The 22,707-nt window shown below is 37.1% G+C and overlaps 1 protein-coding gene across 2 annotated transcripts in view; it reads left to right on the forward strand.

Annotated features, from left to right (window-relative positions):
• The window catches only part of DNAJC10 (DnaJ heat shock protein family (Hsp40) member C10), a 55,966-nt gene extending 37,407 nt beyond the window's left edge, over positions 1–18,559 (forward strand). Inside the window, exons 18-23 of one of the 2 annotated variants that reach the window (XM_023212380.2) lie at positions 577–710; positions 1,664–1,717; positions 1,987–2,134; positions 5,647–5,766; positions 14,257–14,361; positions 16,088–18,559. In XM_023212380.2, the coding sequence (XP_023068148.1) occupies positions 577–710; positions 1,664–1,717; positions 1,987–2,134; positions 5,647–5,766; positions 14,257–14,361; positions 16,088–16,099 (573 nt within the window). In that variant the 3' untranslated portion in view covers positions 16,100–18,559. The remainder of the gene's footprint in view (positions 1–576; positions 711–1,663; positions 1,718–1,986; positions 2,135–5,646; positions 5,767–14,256; positions 14,362–16,087) is intronic. The other variant, XM_023212381.2, reaches the window with a different exon arrangement.
• The last annotated feature ends 4,148 nt before the right edge of the window (positions 18,560–22,707 follow it).

Below are 22,707 nucleotides of genomic sequence, written 5' to 3' on the forward strand. Positions count from 1 at the left end.
GAAAATTTCCTGAAAATAGGCACCATGTTTTAAGTTGTACAAGATTGGAAACAAATTACTTAAATACCAGAATGGAAAATGCAATTACTACTTCACATTTATTTACAAGATAAAAAATAAATCTGAGTTAAAGTGATTTCTAGTATCTTAACATTTAGGATTACATATTTTTGTGCTCTTTTCCATAAAATTTTTAAGTTCAGGTGTGAGTCAGTATAACATATTAGATACCTACAATGCTTGTTTTCATTGGAAACAGTAATTCTTTGAAATATTGCAAAGACTTTCATTAGTTTCTGGCACTTTGAATTTTAGAAGTACATAGTTTTTTCTCATGTAACAGGTAAATTAAGTAAATTGTTTAATCTGCAATAATTTTAGTAAGTGCTTAATTACAAAATTAGATTACAAATTCATTAGTATAAGTGGTATATTTTATGTTAAACCCTTATCCGTTTTTACTGGGTGAAAGTCACTGATACATAATAACTATTTCACTATAATGATATAATGGTTGTTTCTTTATTGTAAACATATGTAAAAAGTGATGGAGGTAATCCGTTTCTTCTTTTATAGACATTAACTGGACTGATCAATGTGGGCAGTATAGATTGCCAGCAGTATCATTCTTTTTGTGCCCAGGAAAATGTTCAAAGATACCCTGAGATAAGATTTTTTCCCCCAAAATCAAATAAAGCTTATCAGTATCAGTAAGTATTCTCTCATATTTGAAGGCATGTATTATAATTATTTAATTGTACACTTAACAGTTAAGTTACCTGAACAAAATAAAAGTTAACCCAACAAATATTTATTGGGAGCCCAGTACGTAAAGATAGTATGTTAATGAGCACTTCAGAAGATGAAAAGAGAGTACTGAACAGTCTCACTGTGCATAAAGCTTATAGTCTAGACAAAAAGATAAGGAAAGGAAGAGCTAACATTTATTAAGTCCTTATTTGGTTTCAGGTACTATATTAGATGCCTTACTCACCTTATTTCCAATAATCCTCACATATACTTTGTGAACTAGGAATTACTGCCCTTCCTACTATTACAGAGAAGTAAACTGTGATTCTCAGACCTTAGAATCCAAGGTCTAGAAGTTATCTAAGGCTTAGATAGATAAGTCTGTCTCAGCACCCATGCTATTTCCACAACACCATGTGGTATTTCAGGTAGAAAACGCAAATGTAAGGTACATATGATGAATGTTATTAAACAAGTAAAATTGAACCATGGATTTCAAGGGAGGAAAGGATCTCAACTATGAGGAAATTATGAAAGGCTGCATTTTGTAGGTAGTTTTTGACATGTGTCTTTAAAAATCGGTAGGAATTTAATAGACAGTAATAACTTGAATAAAGATTCAGAAACTAAAACCATGGACATTCTGAGTTTTGCAGTTCCCATAGGTCTACAGGAGATGTCCAGTAGATAGCTAGACATTCTGGGCTGTCTGGGACACAAAGGTACCAAGACTAGAGAAAAATACATTTGTGAGGCCTTGTAAACAGAATTTATAGCTAGGAATATCTGAGAAGAGAGATGCCAGATGAAATCAATCAGTATAACTTTTTTAAATTGCTACAGTAAGATTGTTTTCTGAATACATCCAATAATAGAGAATCCTATTTACAACTAACATTTTTTCTTCTCTCAGCAGTTACAATGGTTGGAATAGGGATGCTTATTCCCTGAGAATCTGGGGTCTAGGGTGAGTAATTGAAATGGATATCTTTGTTTAAAATAGATTCAAAGCTATTTACCCCCCTTTTATGTCAATAGTTAAATTTACTATGGGTTAAAGTTCTAGCCTTTTAAATTAGTTAGTAAAGGATTATATTAACCAAGATGGTACTGTACTTTATTACGTTGCCATTCCTTGACATCATTTTTAACTTAGAAAGTATTACAATATTACTACATTTTAGATGTTTGCTTTGGTTTTATATAATGAAAAATGATTTTGATCCTTTGCCACAGATTTTTACCTCAAGTATCCACAGATCTAACACCTCAGACTTTCAGTGAAAAAGTTCTACAAGGGAAAAATCATTGGGTGATTGATTTCTATGCTCCTTGGTGTGGACCTTGCCAGAATTTTGCTCCAGAGTTTGAGCTCTTGGCTAGGGTAAGTCTTACCTGTTGTAACAACATTCGTGTTTTAGTAATTAGATAAAACATTTTAAATACATAATTTTTAGGTTTTTTTCTTAAATGTTTCCTCTGAATTTAAAAATAACTATTATATTTCTATGATTATAATCATTGTAGTAGATTTCCTCTTTCTTTGTTAAAGCTTTTAGCTAACATCTTCTCTATCTTGGTAGACATCATCATCTACTCACCATAAAAGCCAGAAACTTCTCTTTCTTCTCCCTCTTGTCTATTTCCTCTTCCCCACCCAAGTATTCTGTTGCCCTCCAGGCAGTCACTAGATTCTATCAGTTTTATCTCCTAAATGTCTTTCAAATGTCATTTCTTATTCATTTCTGCTGCTAACCTGTTTATTCAACCCTTTATCATCTGTTGTCTAGACTTAACCATATTTGCCTTTTAAGTACAGTCTTCCCTTGGTATGCTCAGGGGATTGGTTCCAGGAACCCCCATTCCATACCAAAATCTGTTCATGCTCAGGCCTCACAGTGGGTCCTCTGTATGCAGGGTTTCACATCCTATGAATATTGTATTTTCCATCTGCAATTGCTTAGAAAAAAAAAATTCCCAGTTCAAGCAGTTCAACACAGTTCAAGCCTTTGTTGTTCAAGACTGTCAGTCTACCTTTGTCAGTGCTGCCCTGGTGATCTTCTAAAATATTTCCCTCTCTGGCTTACTAAGTTTCTCAATATGCATACATTGACTTCAGGTGTCTGATATGAGCTCTATCTCTATTGTCCACCTCACACCTTAGATTCCAGTATAACAGAGTACTCTAGGTTCTCTGAACATGTATCCTTATTTACATGCTACCCCCTGTCTCTAAAATGCTCTGTCCTTACCTTGGTCATCTGTATTTTTTCTCCTCTTCCTACAAAACTTAGCTCTGATGGCACTGCTCTATTCTCTGCCCTTCTCAGTTAATCATTGTCACCTGGATATGTTATCAAGTGTACTGATACAATGCATATTAATTATTTATTATTACTTGAAAGATTTTAAATATGACCAGAAATAAAAGGAGCTGAATACCAATGGAAATATTTAGTTGTAGCAATTTTGGGTTTTGTTTGGTTGGTTGGTTTTGGTTTGTTTTTTTTTTTTTTTTTTTGGTATAGCATTGTCCATCTTCCTTTGAAAATGGCTATCTCTTCCTGAGGGCAAAGTCCATGTTTTATTTATTTTTATATCCCCAGGGCCTAACTCAGTAAATGCTTATATAAAATTAAACTGAATACATACCCTCAATGTAGTCTGAGTTTTTGGTGTATCTTTCTGTCATAACAGTCTTATTAGTGACCTAATCCAGGTTGATAAGCTTTCTTGCCTCCATAACTCAAGGAACTCTTGCCACTAGTGTTGGTATAAAACATTCAACTAGAATGAGAAAGTCAGTGCCAGTTCCACCCGTTCACACTAAAGCTTAGCATCCCAGGCCATGGGAATTTTTTAGCAGAGGGATTTTAAAGGTCTTACTAGCTGTGAAAGATTATTTTTGTTATTAGCTGGTGTATCAGATAAGAGGTTTATTCTTTCCATTTATTCTAATCTTCTTATGCTTCCTTCTGTAATGATTCTGTTTTACTCCATTTCTCATGTACTAAAAACTCTACTTAATTATAAACTTTGTAGTGCAACTCTGTATTATATCTAGTAGAAAATTATTAAACATGAAAAAGACCACTCATTCAACAAATTTTAAGTACCAAGTGAAAAGCAATTATGCTAAGTAGTAGGGCCATATAACTCCAGATGAAAGAAAAGGAAGATGAAAAGGAAGAAATTCCATGTCTTTAAGGAGATTTTAATCTAGTGAAAAGAGAAAATGGAAATATATATAAGTAATACAAGATAGTTGCTACAGTAAAATTAGAATGAAGCTGGAACATGGACAGAAGAGTGTCAGTGATGCCAGAGAAAGATGTTTAGAGCACCAAAAACAGTATGGTGCCATCTCATAAGTAATTGGAAATCCAAGTAAGCACATACACAAACATTTTGTAAATGACATAGAAACTTACGAAAATAACATTCCTACATTTTTCTTACTTTCAGTATGCAAATGTGTGTGTGTGTGTGTGTGTGTGTGTGTCTGCCTACATGCTTGTGCCCTAACGCAAGTTAGTCTGCATATTAGTATACCCCTGCCTTGGGGACGAAACTAGAGGCAGCAAAGATGTTTTAATTGTCCTGAAGTGAGAGGTGATAACTTTAATCAGGATTGGGGCAGTGATGATAGAAAGAAGGGGACAAATACAAAAGAGAGATGAGAATAAATAGTATTGAATGTGACAGATGAAGGATAGAGAGGAGTCTGGATAAGCCTAATTTCTGGCTTGAAGTGAATGAATAGGACAGGAGGAAGAGTGGGTTCAGGGGACATGCTGTATTTGGGTGCTTATGCAGCATTCACCCAAAGCAGGCCAATTTGTAGTTAGCTATGAAATTGAAGAGAGTGATTGGGGTACATTAGCATATAGATACGGAAAACCACCCTGGGCAGCTGTTCACAGTGAAAAGATTGTTGATCAAAGATGGAACTCTGATAACTTGAGGGGCAGGTAAAGCAGATCCTCATGCTGGAAAAAGGACGAACAGACAGAGCGGTAAGAAGGCCAAGAGAGAGTAGTGATAAATGCTAAAAAAGAAATAAGAAAAGAAAGGAGTGGTCAGCCTCGCACAGTCCTTCTGAGATTGTTAAACAGATTACTTCCATCAGTATTGAGCCAGGAGTTGAGGTGGAAGTCACCATTTTAGATGCTTAAGTCAACTATTTTAATAAATTGATTACCAGCTGTTTAAAAAAAAAAAAAAAAAAAAAAGAGTGGTCAGCAGTAAACATCAGTTGCCCAATAAGAAGATCAAAAAGTGCCCAGTTTGGTCAAGCGGTCACTGGTGAACTTAGAGCAGTTTCAGTGGAGGGAGCAGTAAGCACAGAAGCCAGACTAAAATGTTGCCAAATAAGCAGACAGTGGGGAAGCAGTGAAAGAGTAGACTGCTGCTCGGGAAAAAAAGAGAGAGCATGAGAAGCACGATGGCAGAGGAGCCGTAATCCAGGAAGGAATCCTTTCGTGATTATATACATCTTCACTGGAGAATATGCATTCTGACAGGGAGGGACTGGAGAATACAGATGGAGTAGTCAGCCTTCACAAGACAAACAGTCCCCAAAGAGTCCTACCACAGCACACCCCCAGTGAAAGGAGAAAAAGAAACAGAAACACATGCCAGTTGTAGGTAGCAGGAAGTTGAGACATTTCAGGATAAAGCCACTCAGTTTTGTTGATAAGGCAAAGGAGGGTTTATTTGCTCTTGGAGAGGTGGTGCTAGGTGAATAGAGGCTTAAAGGGATAATGTGGAAATAAGCTTGTTTGAGTAGGAAGAATTAAAGTTTTTTAAATAAATTCTTAGACACAAAATGTTTTACATTCTATTGCTTTGTTGTTGCCAAAATAGTTTATGACAAACCATATTTTTCTTTTTCAGATGATTAAAGGAAAAGTGAAAGCCGGAAAAGTAGACTGTCAGGCTTATGCTCAGACATGCCAGAAAGCTGGTATCAGAGCCTATCCAACTGTTAAATTTTATTTCTACGAAAGAGCAAAGGTATGTCCAGACTTTCCTCTGTTCCTTCCCTTAGTAGGCCAAGCTCAAAAGATGTGTTTTAGTCTGAGTAATGTTTTTTTCTATTTTCTGCTCCCTGTCTTTTTTTTTATATTATTACATATTACTGTTACGAGTTTTTAAAATTTACGTGTGTACCAAGCAATCTTAAAAGGTTTTTTTGTCTCATGGTTGATACAGATTCAATTGCCTTAATATTCTTATATTAATTAACAGAAAAACTACTAGAAAGAGACAAAAAAAGTATTATTCATTATTATCTTTGGGTGCTGGAATTTAAGGTAATTTTCTACTTCCTGTGAAAGGTTATGGTGACTGTTGAGGTCACTAGGAATACCCTATAATACACACTGCTGCTTGGAATAATATTTCCTTTCTATATTTCTATTCAGTATACTTTTTACTGAATAAGTTTCAAAGTAATGAGCTTACTTCCTTTGTGGAGAGGAAAGAATGATAAAGTATTTGCCATATACTCATATTTTCTGTTAAAACATTAAAAATACATAATTTCAAATATTTTTATACTTTTTGTGCAGAGCTTATAGTTTGCACTTAACACCAAGAATGAGTTCTCAGACAATTCCAGCCGAGCGGAAGTCCGCCCCAGCATCCATCCGCCCAGTATTTATTGAAAGGGCTTGTTAAACCACAAACATCCACTAGATGGCTTTTTTGAGGTCCGGTCGTGAGACACCTGTGACCTTGTAAAAGCACTCAAACTGTGTTCTCAGGAGGCTGTTTTCAGCATTCCTTATGACACCACGCACCGGGCTCCCTGTCCTGTTTTCAGCGTCAAGGAATTTCATTCTCATGCACAAATAACATACACACAGTGCCCCAGTGTTTTTCCATGCCCCGACCTCAAATGCCATGTATATAAGTTTAAATATGTTGCCGTGCGCCACCCCACATTTTGAGGGAGAATTAGGTTAAGATCTGATGTTATTTATTGGTAGTGATATTTTGAGATGAGTAGGGCTAAATTAAGAAATTTAATGATAAATTTCAGAAATCTAGAATTGCCACACATGTAGATTTTTCAGTGAAGGTTTTTGATTTGTCAAGAATCTGTCTCTGTCTTTAGAACAATCTAGAGCAAGCAGAACTTGATGGAGGTGAGAGGCAGCTTATACCAGAGCCTGAGTCTTCATTTCTTTGAATCAACAGCTCTGTTTCTCAGTTTTCAGAACAGCTGAGAGATGGGTGACATAAATAAAAGTCTTCTTCAGATAATATCAGAGAAGCATCAATTTAATGAGCAGTCACAAGAGTTAACCATACCATAGACAGAGCTGTTTGAAAAGATGTTGCCATGTGTCCAGAGGAGTCTAGGGAACAAAGTTAGGAACCAAACATCCCTGTCCAAATTGAAAGACAAGGGTGGCATTCAGCCATTGAGGCCAGTCAGGAAGGCCAAAGCAGAATAATGGTTGGAGTAGAGTGTCAAATGAAACTGTTGTTTAAGAATCCAGGTGGGCAGTTAACACACAAAACAAAATCCTAGCATGTATTTGGAGATTAGGGTTCACACCAAGATTAAGACAACCAGTGGCCCCAGAAGCAAATAAGCAGGTCAGGATACATTGACCTGTTCCTTCCCTGCTTTTCAGTCACCTTCCTGCTGTGCGCAGATGAAAACTAGGAGATATATGTTGCCTTCCATTATTGTTGTTGGTCATGGTTGGCAGTGCTTATGACTGTATTAGAGTGGAATGAGTTCAGTCCTCTGGGAACATCTTTTGTTTGTTTTTGTTTTAAGTTCTAGGGTACATCTGTACAATGTGCAGGTTTGATACATAGGTATACATGCGCCATGTTGGTTTGCTGCACCCATCAACTCATCATTTACATTAGGTATTTCTCCTAATGCTATCCCTCCCCCAGCCCCAGCCCCCAACCCCCCGACAGGCCCCAGTATGTGATGTTCCCCGCCCTGTGTCCAAGTGATCTCATTGTTCAATTCCCACCTATGAGTGAGAACATGCAGTGTTTGGTTTTCTGTCCTTGTGATAGTTTGCTGAGAATGATGGTTTCCAGCTACATTCACGTCCCTGAAAAGGACATGAACTCATCCTTTTTTATGGCTGCATAGTATTCCATGGTGTATATATGTGCCACATTATCTTAATCCAGTCTATCATTGATGTACTTTTGGGTTGGTTCCAAGTCTTTGCTATTGTGAATACTGCTGCGATAAACATACGTGTGCATGTGTCTCTAGTAGCATAATTTATAATACTTTGGGTATATACCCAGTAATGGGATTGCTGGGCCAAATGGTAATTCTATTTCTAGATCCTTGAGGAATCACCACACTGTCTTCCATAATGGTTGAACTAATTAACACTCCCACCAACAGTGTAAAAGCGTTCCTATTTCTCCACATCCTGTCCAACATCTGTTGTTTCCTGACTTTTTAATGATTACCATTCTAACTGGTGTGAGATGGTATCTCATTGTGTTTTTGATTTGCATTTCTCTGATGACCAGTGATGAACTTTCTTTCGTATCTTTTTTGGCCACCTAAATGTCTTCTTTTGAGAAGTGTCCATATCCTTTGCCCACTTTTTGATGGGGTTTTTTTAATTGTAAATTTGTTTGAGTTCTTTGTAGATTCTGGATATTAGCGCTTTGTCAAATGGGTAGATTGCAAAAACTTTCTCCCATTCTGTAAGTTGCCTGTTCACTCTGATCATAGTTTCTTTGGCCATGCAGAAGCTCTTTCATTTAATTAGATCCCATTTGTCTATTTTGGCTTTTGTTGTCTTTGCTTTTGGTGTTTTAGTCATGAAGTCCTTTCCCATGCCTATGTCCTGAATGGTATTGCCTAGGTTTTCTTCTAGGGTTTTTATGGTTTTAGGTCTTACATTTAAGTCTTTAATCAATCTTGAATTAGTGTTTGTATAAGGTGTAAGGAAGAGATCCAGTTTCAGCTTTCTGCATATGGCTAGCCAGTTTTCCCAGTACCATTTATTAAATAGGGTATCCTTTCCCCATTGCTTGTTTTTGTCAGGTTTGTCAAAGATCAGATGGTTGTAGATGTGTGGTGTTATTTCTGAGGCCTCTGTTCTGTTCTATTGGTCTATATCTCTGTTTTGGTACCAGTACCATGCTGTTTTGATTACTGTAGCCTTGTAGTATAGTTTGAAGAAAGGTAGCATGATGCCTCCAGATTTGTTCTTTTTGCTTGGGATTGTCTCGGCAATGCGGACTCTTTTATAGTTCCATATGAACGTCACAGTAGTTTTTTCCAATTCTGTGAAGAAAGTCATTTTCTTGATGGGGATGGCATTGAATCTATAAATTACTTTGGGCTGTATGGCCATTTTCATGCTATTGATTCTTCCTATCCAGGAGCATGGAATATTCTTCCATTTGTTTGTGTCCTCTTAATTCGTTGAGCAGTGGTTTGTAGTTCTCCTTGAAGAGGTCCTTCACATCCCTTGTAAGTTGGTTTCCTAGGTGTTTTATTCTCTTTGTAGCAGATGTGAATGGGAGTTCACTCATGATTTGGCTCTGTATTTTTCTGTTAATGGTGTATAGGAACACTTGTGATTTTTGCACATTGATTTTGTATCCTGAGACTTTGCTGAAGTTGCTTATCAGCTTAAGGAGATTTTGGGCTGAGATGATGGCGTCTTCCAAATATACAATCATGTCATCTGCAAACAGGGACAATTTGATTTCCTCATTTCCTAATTGAATACCCTTTATTTCTTTCTCTTGCCCGATTGCCCTGGCCAGAACTTCCAGTACTGTGTTGAATAGGAATGGTGAGAAGAGGGCATCCTTTTCTTGTGCCAGTTTTCAAAGGGAATGCTTTGTTTTTGCCCAATCAGTATGATATTGGCTGTGGGTTTGTCATAAATATCTATTATTTTGAGATACAGTCCATCAATACCTAGTTTATTGAGAGTTTTTAGCATGAAGGGCTGTTGAATTTTTTTGAAGGCCTTTTCTGCATCTATTGAGATAATCATGTGGTTTTTGTCTTTGGTTTTGTATTATATAATGGATTACATTTATTGATTTGCGTATGTTGAACCAGCCTTACATCCCAGGGATGAAGCTGACTTGATCGTGGTGGATAAGCTTTTTGATGTGCTGCTGGATTTGGTTTGCCAGTGTTTTATAGAGAATTTTCACATCGATGTTCATCAGGGATATTGGTATTAAATTCCCTTTTTTTGTTTTGTCTCTGCCAGGCTTTGGTATCAGGATGATGTTGGCCTCATAAAATGAGTTAGGGAGGATTCTCTCTTTTTCTATTGATTGGAATAGTTTCAGAAGGAATGGTACCAGCTCCTCTTTGTAGCTCTGGTAGAATTCGGCTGTGAATCCTTCTGGTCCTGGACTTTTTTTGATTGGTAGGCTATTAATTATTGCCTCAATTTCAGAGCCTGTTATTGGTCTATTCAGAAATTCAGCTTCTTCCTGGTTTAGTTTTGGGAGGGTGTATGTGTCCAGAAATTTTTCCGTTTCTTCTAGATTTTCAAGTTTGTTTGCATAGAGCTGTTTATAGTATTCTCTGATGGTAGTTTGTATTTCTGTGGGTTCAGTGGTAATATCCCTCTGTCATTTTTTTATTGTGTCTATTTGATTCTTCTCTCTTTTCTTGTTTGTTAGTCTTGTTTGCGGCCTATCAATTTTGTTGATCTTTTCAAAAAACCAGCTCCTGGATTCATTGATTTTTTTTTTTTTTTTTTTTGAAGGGTTTTTTGTGTCTCTATCTCTTTCATTTCTGCTCTGATCTTAGTTATTTCTTGCCTTCTGCTAGCTTTTGAATTTGTTTGCTTTTGCTTCTCTAATTCTTTTAATTGTGATGTTAGGGTGTTGATTTTAGATCTTTCCTCATTTCTCCTGTGGGCATTTAGTGCTGTAAATGTCCCTCTAAACCCTGCTTTAGCTGCGTCCCAGAGATTCTGGTACATTGTGTCTTTGTTCTCATTAGTTTCAAAGACCATCTTTATTCCTGCCTTAATTTCGTTATTTACCCAGTAGTCATTCAGGAGCAAGTTGTTCATTTCCATGTAGTTGCGGTTTTGAGTGAGTTTCTTAATCCTGAGTTCTAATTTGATTGCACTGTGGTCTGAGAGACAGTTTGTTGTGATTTCTGTTCTTTTGCATTTGCTGAGGAGTGCTTTACTTCCAGTTATATGGTCAATTTTAGAATAAGTGCAGTGTGGTGCTGAGAAGAATGTATATTCTGTTGATTTGGGGAGGTGAGTTATCTAGATGTCTATTAGGTCTGCTTGTTGCAGAGCTGAGTTCAAGTCCTGGATATCCTTGTTAACCTTCTGTCTCATTGATCTGATACTGACAGTGGGGTGTTAAAGTCTCCCATTATTATTGTGTGGGAGTCTAAGTCTCTTTGTAGGTCTCTAAGGACTTGCTTTATGAATTTGGGTGCATGTATATTTAGGATCATTATCTCTTCTTGTGGACTTGATCTCTTTACCATTATGTCATGACCTTGTCTCTTTTGATCTTTGTTGGTTTAAACTATGTTTTATCAGAGACTAGGATTGCAACCCCTGCTTTTTTTTTTTTTTTTTCTTTCCATTTGCTTGGTAGATCTTCCTCCATCCCTTTATTTTGAGCCTACGTGCATCTTTGCACGTGAGATGGGTCTCCTGAATATAGCACGCTGATGGGTCCTGACTCTTTATCCAATTTGCCAGCCTGTGTCTTTTAATTGGGGCATTTAGTCCATTTACATTTAAGGTTAATATTGTTATGTGTGAATTTGATCCTTTCACTATATTAGCTGGTTATTTTGCCTGTTAAGTGGTGCAGTTTCTTCATAACATCGATGGTCTTTACCATTTGGCATGTTTTTGCAGTGGCTGGTACCAGTTGTTTCTTTCTAAGTTTAGTGCTTCCTTCAGGAGCTCTTGTGAGGCAGGCCTGGTGGTGACAAAGTCAGCATTTGCTTGTCTGTAAAAGATTTTATTTCTCCTTCACTTATGGAGCTTAGTTTGGCTGGATATGAAATTCTGGGTTGAAAATTCTTTTAAGAATGTTGAATATTGGTCCCCACTCTCTTCTGGCTTGTAGGGTTTCTGCCGAGAGATCTGCTGTTAGTCTGATGGGCTTCCCTTTGAGGGTAACTCGACCTTTCTCTCTGCCTGCCCTTAACATTTTTTCCTTCATTTCAATGTTGGTGGATCTGATAATTACGTGTCTTGGGGTTGTTCATCCTGAGGAGTATCTTTGTGGTGTTCTCTGTTTTTCCCAAATTTGAATGTTGGCCTGCCTTGCTAGGTTGAGGATAATATCCTGAAGAGTGTTTTCCACCTTGGTGCCATTCTCCCCATCACTTTCAGGTACACTAATCAAATGTAGATTTGGTCTTTTCACATAGTCCCATATTTCTTGGAGCCTTTGTTCATTTCTTTTTACTCTCTTTTCTCTAACCTTGTCTTTTTGCTTTACTTTCATTAATTTGATCTTCAATCACTGATACCCTTTCTTCCACTTGCTCGAATCGGCTATTGAAGCTTGTGCGTGCATTATGAAGTTCTCGTGCCATGATTTTCAGCTCCATCAAGTCATTTAAGCTCTTCTCTACACTGTTTATTCTGGTTAGCCATTCATCAAATCTTTTTTCAAGGTTTTTAGCTTCCTTGCAATGGGTTCAAACATCCTCCTTTAGCTCAGAGAAGTTTGTTATTACCAACCTTCTGAAGCCTACTTCTGTCAACTCATCAAAGTCATTCTCCATCCAGCTTTGTTCCGTTGCCAGCAAGAAGCCGCGATCCTTTGAAGGAGAAGAGGCGCTCTGATTTTTAGAATGTGTAGCTTTTCTGCCCTAGTTTCTCCCCATCTTTGTGGTTTTATCTACCTTTGGTCTTTGATGTTGGTGGCCTACAGATGGGGTTTTAGTGTAGATGACCTTTTTGTTGATGTTGATGCTATTCCTTTGTTTGTTAGTTTTCCTTCTAACAGTCAGGTCCCTCAACTGCAGATCTGTTGGAGTTTGCTGGAGGTCCACTCCAGACCCTGTTTGCCTGGGTATCACCAGCAGAGGCTGCAGAACAGCAAATGTTGCTGCCTGCTCCTTCCTCCAGCAGCTTTGCCCCAGAGGGGCAGCCGCCTATATGAGGTGTCTGTTGGCCCCTACTGGGAGGTATCTCCCAGTTGGGTTACACAGGGGTCAGGGACCCACTTGAAGAGGCAGTCTGTCCATTCTCAGAGCTCAAACGCCATGCTGGGAGAACCACTGCTCTCTTCAGAGCTGTCAGATAGGGACATTTAAGACTGCAGAAGTTGTCTGCTGCCTTTTGTTCAGCTATGCCCTGACCGCAGAGGTGGAGTCTAGATGCAATAGGCCTTGTTGAGCTGCAGTGGGCTCTGCCCAGTTGGAGCTTCCCCGGCTGCTTTGTTTACCTACTCAAGCCTCAGCAATAGTGGATGCCCCTCCCCCAGCTAGGCTACTGCCTCGCAGTTCAATCTCAGACTGCTGCGCTAGCAGTGAGCAAGGCTCCATGGGCGCGGGACCCGCCAAGCCAGGCGCAGGAGAGAATCTCCTTGTCTGCCTATTGCTAAGACCTTGGGAAAAGTGCAGTATTTGGGTGGTAGGGTCCCGTTTTTCCAGGTCGTCTGTCATGGCTTCCCTTGGCTAGGAAAGGGAAATCCCCCAACCCCTTGCACTTCCTGTGTGAGGCAACACCCCCCACCCCAACCCCACTTCAGCTCGCCCTCTGTGGGCTGCACCCACTGTCCAACCAGTCCCAATGAGATGAACCAGGTACCTCAGTTGGAAATGCAGAAATCAGCTGTCTTCTGCATCCATCACACTAGGAGCTGCAGACCGGAGCTGTTCCTACTTGACCATCTTGGAACGCCCTCTCAAACTTTCTCCAGGAACATGTGTTCTTGCATGGTTTTGATGTTTTGGGGCTTTTGGAGTCAGTGATGCATTTTTTTTAATCAAAGAATTGTTTCATGTTTCCATGACACTATTATTAATACTTATTTTAGGTACATTATGGGTTAACTGTTTTTGCAGCATTATTTCCTTGAAGAGAAGAAATTTGAATTTCAAACACTTCAAGTTTTGGAACAAAAGAACTTGAAAGCATATTTAATCAAGTTTCTTAGGTGGAATTGTTATATTTTGATTAAATACTTAAAAGATAACAAGTGTTGGCCGGGCGCGGTGGCTCAAGCCTGTAATCTCAGCACTTTGGGAGGCCGAGATGGGCGGATCACGAGGTCAGGAGATTGAGACCATCCTGGCTAACACGGTGAAACCCCATCTCTACTAAAAATACAAAAACTAGCCGGGTGAGGTGGCGGGCGCCTGTAGTCCCAGCTACTTGGGAGGCTGAGGCAGGAGAATGGCGGGAACCCGGGAGGCGGAGCTTGCAGTGAGCTGAGATCCAGCCACTGCACTCCAGCCTGGGCGACAGAGCGAGACTCCACGTCAAAAAAAAAAAAAAAGATAACAAGTGTTTTTAATTTTAGAGAAATTTTCAAGAAGAGCAGATAAATACCAGAGATGCAAAAGCAATCGCTGCCTTAATAAATGAAAAATTGGAAACTCTTCAAAATCAAGGCAAGAGGAATAAGGTATGGACTAAGCCTAGAGTTGACTTTGGCAAAAGTTAGCAAAATCTATTTTTCCTATACATTACATGCATCCAGAGACAAGCAAAATGAGGCATCAAAAAATAGTAAGATAGCTGAAAATTCTACTTTGGGAAATAGGACAATCAAAATGTAGCCTAGACACTGAAATGCTTTTAGAAATTTGGACAAGTAAAACCACTTAACAAAAAATAGTGACTGTGGTCCATGCAAAAACATGTATACAAATATTTATAGCGGTATCATTCATAATAGCAAAAAAGAACGAAACCAAATGTCTGTCAACTAACAGATAAACGAAATGTGGTGTATCCATACAATAGAATATTTTCAGCCGTAAAAGGAATGAAGTACTGACCTATGCTACAACGTGGATGAACTTTGGAAAATGTTTAGTGAATGAAGCCAGTCACAAAGGCCAAATATTATATAATACTATTGATGTAAAATATCTAGAATAATCCATAGAGACAGAACGTAGATTAATGGTTGCCTGGGGCTGAAGTGGAGTGGGATAGAAAAGAGCGCAAATTGGGTAACTGCTAATGGGTAGTAAGGAGTTTATTTTGGGAATATGGAAAATATTTTAAAATTAGATTGCAGTGACAGTTGGACAACTCTGAATATGCCAAAAACCACTAAACTCCTTTAAATGTGGAAATTTTATAGTATGTGAAATATATCTCAACAAAGCATAAAAAAAATAGTGACTATAGCCATAAATTATTTAAATTTTGTTCAAACGTAAATAAAGCATTGAATTGTTAGGAATAAATATACTGGAGCCTCATAACATGTTTTGGATAGCAAATTTTCTTTTGTTCTTGGTGTAATCAGAATGTATTGAAACCCATATTTCTCCTAGCCCCTCTTTGAATCTTTAATCTGTCAAGAAGCAGCACCTTTTTCATGTTACTCTTCAGAAGGCAGTTCAGTTTTACCTTTTTCAAATCCATGTTACTGTAGGTCATAGTTAAAAACAGAACAAAGAATCTATGAATGTTGTAGTGCTTTTAAAATGGAATTTAATACAATCACATGAGGTATCTTGGATTCTTTCCCTGTGAGGCGAAAGGAGGACAAAATAGCTCAGCCTCTGGAAAGGGATAGAGAAGTCTGGCTTTATAGCACCATATTAGACTATAGGTTCTACTGTAATCCTATACAGTAGTTTGGGTTCAAACTGCAGACCCCAATAGACAAAGCCTTACAATAACCTACTTCAAGAATATTCTTTACGAATCTGAAATTTGTACAAATCTGAAATAGGAAAGAGTTATGATTCTGTATTTTCTTGGTTCCACAAAACAAACATGTTTTTCTAGTGTTTTGCTATATCAGTTTTCTCAAGATATTTTATTTTGAAAGGTATATCTTTTATCATGTTAAATATTTGAAATTTAAAAATTGTCATAATCTAGAATATCATACCTGAAATTAAGTTAAAGAGCTTACCGAATATGCTTGAAATTATGTAAACCTATATAGTTAGTAATATCTGCTGTGGGCAGGTGAGAACTAGGAGATACTCTTTTCTTTTTTATTGTTATATTTTGGCAAAGTATATGTCATGTCATGATCCATTAAATAAGAATATTGAGTATTTCTGAAAATAAAATGTTGGTTAGTTTGTGGTGTTTTACCTCATTTTTAACATGGCAAACTCATACTTTCTCCTTTCTCTATTGCCTTTACATTATTATTATAGGATGAACTTTGATAATGTTGAAGATGAAGAAAAAATTTAAAAGAAATTCTGACAGATGACATCAGAAGACACCTATTTAGAATGTTACATTTATGATGGGAATGAATGAACATTATCTTAGACTTGCAATTGTACTGCCAGAATTATCTACAGCACTGGTATAAAAGAAGGGTCTGCAAACTTTTTCTGTAAAGGGCCGGATTATAAATATTTTAGACTTTGCAGGCTATATGGTTCACACATGAGAACAAGAATGGAGTCATCATGTATTCTTCTCTGTTATTTGCTTTTAACAACTCTTAAAAACATAAAAACCATTCTTAGCTCAGAGCCATACAAAAGTAGGCCAGATTCAGTCCATGGACCATAGATTGCTGTCCCTCTCTACGGACTTGTTTCGGGTGGCTAGCTTGAACATGAGTCTGCTGTGCTATTATCTACATAAATGTCTAAGTTGTATAAAGCACACTTTCCCTTCATGTTTTTTGGCTGGCCTGAAAAGAGGTAACTTGGTTTTTGGTCACTTGTTCTCCTAAAAATGCTATCCCTGACCATATATTTATATTTTGTTTTAAAAACACTCACGATGTGGCACAGTAAACATACCCTGTTATGCTATATTATTATGAAGAGATTCTTCATTGTTTTCTTTCCTTCTCAAAGGTTGAAAAAATGTTTTTAATTTTTCACAGCTGAGAAACAGTGCAACAGTATATGTGCACACAGTAAGTACACAAATTTGAGCAACAGTAAGTGCACAAATTCTGTAGATTGCTGTATCATCCAGGAAAACCTGAGGGAAAAAATTATAGCAATTAACTGGGCATTGTAGAGTATCCTAAATATGTTATCAAGTATTTAGAGTTCTATATTTTAAAGATATATGTGTTCATGTATTTTCTGAAATTGCTTTCATAGAAATTTTCCCACTGATAGTTGATTTTTGAGGCATCTAATATTTACATATTTGCCTTCTGAACTTTGTTTTGACCTGTATCCTTTATTTACATTGGGTCTTTCTTTCATAGTTTTGGTTTTTCACTCCTGTCCAGTCTATCATTCAAATAGGAAAAATTATTTTACAGGGTTGTTTTATTATAGCTCATAGTGATACTGTAGTTATTCCAGTTACTGGTTTACTGTCAGAGGGCTGCCTTTTTCAGATAAATATTGAAATAATAACTGAAGTTATTTTGATAAGAAAATCAAGTATATAAATCTAGGAAAGGGATCTTTTAGTTTCTGTGTTGTTTAGACTCAAAGAATCACAAATTTGTCAGTAACATGTAGTTGTTTAGTTATATTCGGAGTGTACAGAGTGGTAAAAATTCCAATCAATCAAAAGAGGTCAATGAATTAAAAGGCTTGCAATTTTTTCAAAAACCTGTTAGAATATGCTTTATTGTGTTTGGAAGAGTTTTCTTTTTTTTCTTTTCAATATCACTTTATCCTGCTCACCAGTATTTCCTCATAAAGGTTAGTATAGCCATAATTATTATTAAAATAGACTTTGTTCTTCATATTCTCCCATCTTTTTCTCTACTACATACTCAACCCTGTCTGGATTCTGCTGTATGCCTGTGGGCATATATGGAACAGTCACCACTTCTCACACTTAACACCAGCTTTTTGAATTATGATCAGTAATGGCAAGAGCCTTTCATTCTCAAATGTTTAAAGCCTAGAAGTTCTACAAATTTGGCTTGTTTCTACAAGAATCCCAAAATGGAATGCCTAAAGAAGTCTTACTTGGAATATTTACTAAAATGTACTGGTTAGGTGCATATCACCACACTGGACACAGGAGTGTACAAAAGGAATCTAAGACATGGTCCCCATCTCCCAACTGTCTGTAATTCACAATTTTGTCACTGAGCTCACAGGGTACTTACATTACTACCTATAAATGTTTCCTACACTTGTTAGTTGAGAAATATTTTAGGCAGTAAATAAAATAGTAAATATTATGTGTCCTATAATTTGACCTAAGCTATGTGCCTTTGGAATCAGCTCTAAGCCAGGGCCCCCTAGTAGTCATGTTAAGTAACATGTATCATAAAGTGGTATACATCAAGGTTGTCTTATACAGTCATAACAGTATTATTGAGTCTTTCAAAAACAGCTGGCAGATTGAGCTTTTAATGGCTGTATTGATGCAGTAGATAGAGCACCTCTAAGGAGTACCAGGTATAATGTGCTATTTCTCTGAGCAACACCATTTTTGTGTGCAGCTGACCCTGTGTAACAAGGTATCAATTTTAGCTGACCAAAGCACATTCTATCAGGCAGCCAGCCTTGGAAATTCGGTCCATTTAAAGTATGTGGCTTACAGCCAGGTATGGTGGTGTACACCTGTTGTCCCATCTACTTGAGAGGCCGAGGCAGGAGGAATTGCTTGGGCTCAGGATTTCGAATCCAGCCTGAGCAACACAGCAAGATGCCATCTCAAGTAAATTGTGTTTTGGGTATTAATGATGTTTGTCTATTCTAATTTCTCAAATTTTATTTAGGTCATTCATAGCTTTTTTTTTTTTTAAGGTATATGATTAAGGTAAAGGAAAAGTAAAATGAAATGGTTATTTAATAACATTTTACATTCTCAAAATTTTCTTTAAATTTACTCTTTGTTTTCTGACAGTGCTCAAAGTGGGAATATTTTTAGAAGTACGGTTATCAAAAAAACACATTTCCTATGGGACATACATTTCAAACGTGTAGTACAGTAAAATTTTCAGCATTTTTAAGTTATTTGAATAGAATTTTTGTGTAATATTTAGTCTAGTATTAGTCCTTAAATCTGCCAACAAAACCAGATAGATGTCTTAAATTAGGGACATTTCTTCCATTGTGACTGTTAAGAAATAATAGAAAGATTAAATTAACAAAATACATTTTTAATTTTTATACCTATAGAATAAAAATTGATAATGAAGATGAAAAGTAAATAACCTTTCTGATAATATTGTACTTTACACATATACTGAAAACTTACATATACCCAAATTCTTCTAGTGAAGAAGTTTGTAATATGGTTTGGGTATTTGTCTACTCCAAATCTCATATTGAAATATGATCCCCAATATTGGATGTGGGGTCTGATTGGAGGTGTTTGGGTGATGGGGGCTGATCCCTCATAAATGGCTTTGTGCCTTCCCCAGTGGTAATGAGTGAGTTCCTGCTGTTTGTTCCTGCAAGAGCTGGTTGTTAAAAGGAACCTGGCACCACCACCTCCTCTCTTTCTCGCTCCCTTTCTGTGTGACATGCTTGCTTCCCCTGTGCCTTCTGCCATGAGTAAAAGCTCCCTGAAACCTCACCAGAAGCTGAGCAGATGCTGGTGCCATGTTTTTATAGCCTGCAGAACTGCAAGTCAAATAAACCTTTTCTTTATAAGGTAACCAGTCCCAGGTATTCCTTCATTGCAACACAAAACAGACTAATACAGTTATTTTAAGTAAGAATTACAAAATTTAGGCCAGTGACCAAGCTGAGTATAAATTACTAATCATACACAAAAATGTAAGTGTTTCACTGGCTTGAGTCATTTTTCTATTTAACACTGAATTTACACTTAGATTCTTGTACTGTCACTGAGTCCCTTTGTGAACAGCTAGGTATATTTTGTGAATAGTAACTAGTCAAAAATATAGCCAAAGTCTCATGCCAAACTGGTCTACATCAATATGGACTCCATAAATACATCTTTCAACCACTTGATTGCGTTAAGTAGTCATTTGAGTGCATCACCTAGTGGCCTGTGGTCCTGAAAGTTAGTAATCATCCCCAAAAAGGTGTTAGTTAACTACTGATAGACAATCTTCATTAAACAATTGCTATTTCCTTTTTTTTTGTTTTTTTAATACTTTTAAGTTCTGGGATACATGTGCAGAATGTGCAGGTTTGTTACATAGGTATACATGTGCCATGGTGGTTTGCTGCACCCATCAGTCTGTCATCTGTGTTACGTATTTCTCCTAATGCTATCCTTCCCCTTGCCCCCTGCCCTGCCGACAGGCCCCAGTGTGTGATGTTCCCCTCCCTGTGTCCATATGTTCTCACTGTTCAACTCCCACTTAGGAGTGACAATGTGCGGTGTTTGGTTTTCCGTTTCTGTGTTAGTTTGCTGAGAATGATGCTTTCCACCTTCATCCATGTCCCTGCAAAGGACATTAACTCATCCTTTTTATGGCTGCATAGTATTCCATGGTATGTGTGCCATTTCTTTATCCAGTCTAACATTGATGGGCATTTGGGTTGGTTCCAAGTCTTCCCTGTTGTGAATAGTGCTCCAGTAAATATACATGTGCATGTGTCTTTATAGTAAAATTATTTATAATGCTTTGGTTATATACCCAGTAATGGGATTGCTGGGTCAAATGGTATTTCTAGTTCTAGATCCTTGAGGAATTGCCACACTGTCTTCCACAATGGTTGAACTAATTTATACTCCCACTAACAGTGTAAAAGCGTTCCTGTTTCTCCACATCCTCTCCAGCATCTGTTGTTTCCTGACTTTTTAATGATCGCCATTCTAACTGATGTGAGATGGTATCTCATTGTTTTTGATTTGCATTTCTCTAATGACCAGTGATGATGAGCTTTCTTTCGTATCTTTTTTGGCCGCCTAAATGTCTTCTTTTGAGAAGTGTCTGTTCATATCATTTGCCCACTTTTAATAGGATTTTTTCTTGTATATTTAAGTTCCTTGTAGATTCTGCATATTAGCCCTTTGTCAGATGGATACATAGCAAAAATTTTCTCCCATTCTGTAAGTTGCCTGTTCACTCTGATCGTAGTTTCTTTTGCTATGCAGAAGCTCTTTAGTTTAATTAGATCCCATTTGTCTATTTTGGCTTTTGTTGCCATTGCTTTTGTTGTTTTAGTTATGAAGTCTTTGTCCATGCCTATGTCCTGAATGGTATTGCCTAGGTTTGTCTTCTAGGGTTTTTATGGTTTCAGATCTTACATTTAAGTCTTTAATCCATCTTGAGTTAGTTTTTGTATAAGAGGTAAGGAAGGGGTCCCGTTTCAGTTTTCTACATATGGCTAGCCTGTTTTCCCAACATCATTTATTAAATAGGGAATCATTTCCCCATTGCTTGTTTTTGTCAGGTTTGTCAAAGATCAGATGGTTGTAGATGTATGGTGTTATTTCTGAGGCCTGTGTTCTGTTCCATTGGTCTATGTATCTGTTTTGGTACCAGTACCATGCTGTTTTGGTTACTGTAGCCTTGTAGTATAGTTCATTCTTTTTGCTTAGGATTGTCTTGGCTATATGGGCTCTTTTCTGGTTCCATGTGAAATTTAAAGTAGTTTTTTCTAATTCTGTGAAGAAAGTCAATGGTAGCTTGATGGGAATAGCATTGAATCTATAAATTACTTTGGGCAGTATGGCCATTTAACAATATTTGATTCTTCCTATCCATGAGCATGGAATGTTTTTCCATTTGTTTCTATCCTCTCTCATTTCCGTGAGCAGTGGTGTGTAGTTCTCCTTGAAGAGGTCCTTCACATCCCTTGTAAGTTGTATTCCTAGGTATTTTATTCTCTTTGTAGCAATTGTGAATGGGAGTTCACTCATGATTTGGCTCTCTGTTTGTCTATTATTGGTGTATAGGAATGCATGTGATTTTTGCACATTAATTTTGTATCCTGAGACTTTGCTGAAGTTGCTTATCAGCTTAAGGAGTTTTTGGGCTGAGATGATGGGGTTTTCTAAATATACAATCATGTCATCTGCAAAGAGAGATAATTTGACTTCCTCTCTTCCTGTTTGAATACCCTTTCTTTCTCTTGCCTGATTGCCCTGGCCAGAACTTCCAATACATAAAGAGTGGTAAGAGAGGGCATCCTTGTCTTGTGCCGATTTTCAAAGGGCGTGCTTCCAGCTTTTGCCCATTCAGTATGATATTGGCTGTGGGTTTGTCATAAATATCTCTTATTATTTTGAGATACGTCCCATCAATATCTAGTTTTTTTGAGTGTTTTTGGCATGAAAGGGTGTTGAATTTTATCAAAGGCCTTTCTGCATCTACTGAGATAATCATGTTTTTGTCATAACTGCTATTTCAAACGTTTGGAGGAAGTAAAATGTCTTTAAAAGAATAAGTGTTGATTTTTGGAAAATATGAAATTGGAAACTTAGAAAACTTGAATTCTAAGTGGCTGTTTATATTACCAAATGGTAAAACATTGGCTAACTAAAACATCGTTCTGAAGCCAATAAACTAGCAAAAAGCCCCACCTATGCGTTGAAATATCTTTCTCAGGTCATTAGATAAAGTATATTGCACTAAGGCAAAAAATACATATACACACACAAAATATTTCAGCAGCCACTGCCAACTGAAAGTAATAAAATGAAACAATTTGTTGGCTTTAATGTATTTAGGAAAAATCATTTATTTACAAGACATCTTCCCTTTCTTCAGTTATCATGAAAATTATGAAGGTAAGGTAAAGTCTGTACCATTTTTCCTCTATTTTTAAGAAACCTTAGATTTATCTTGTCTGTAACCCAGCTTTCTTGTTTTATATTTTAACTATACTTTCTATTTTGTGACAGGAGTGAAAAGGTTTTTAATGATTTTAAACATGTTTATATATATTTTTCAGACTTGGAG

Source organism: Piliocolobus tephrosceles, chromosome 11 (assembly GCF_002776525.5).
Source record: "Piliocolobus tephrosceles isolate RC106 chromosome 11, ASM277652v3, whole genome shotgun sequence".
Classification (NCBI taxonomy): Eukaryota; Metazoa; Chordata; class Mammalia; order Primates; family Cercopithecidae; genus Piliocolobus; species Piliocolobus tephrosceles.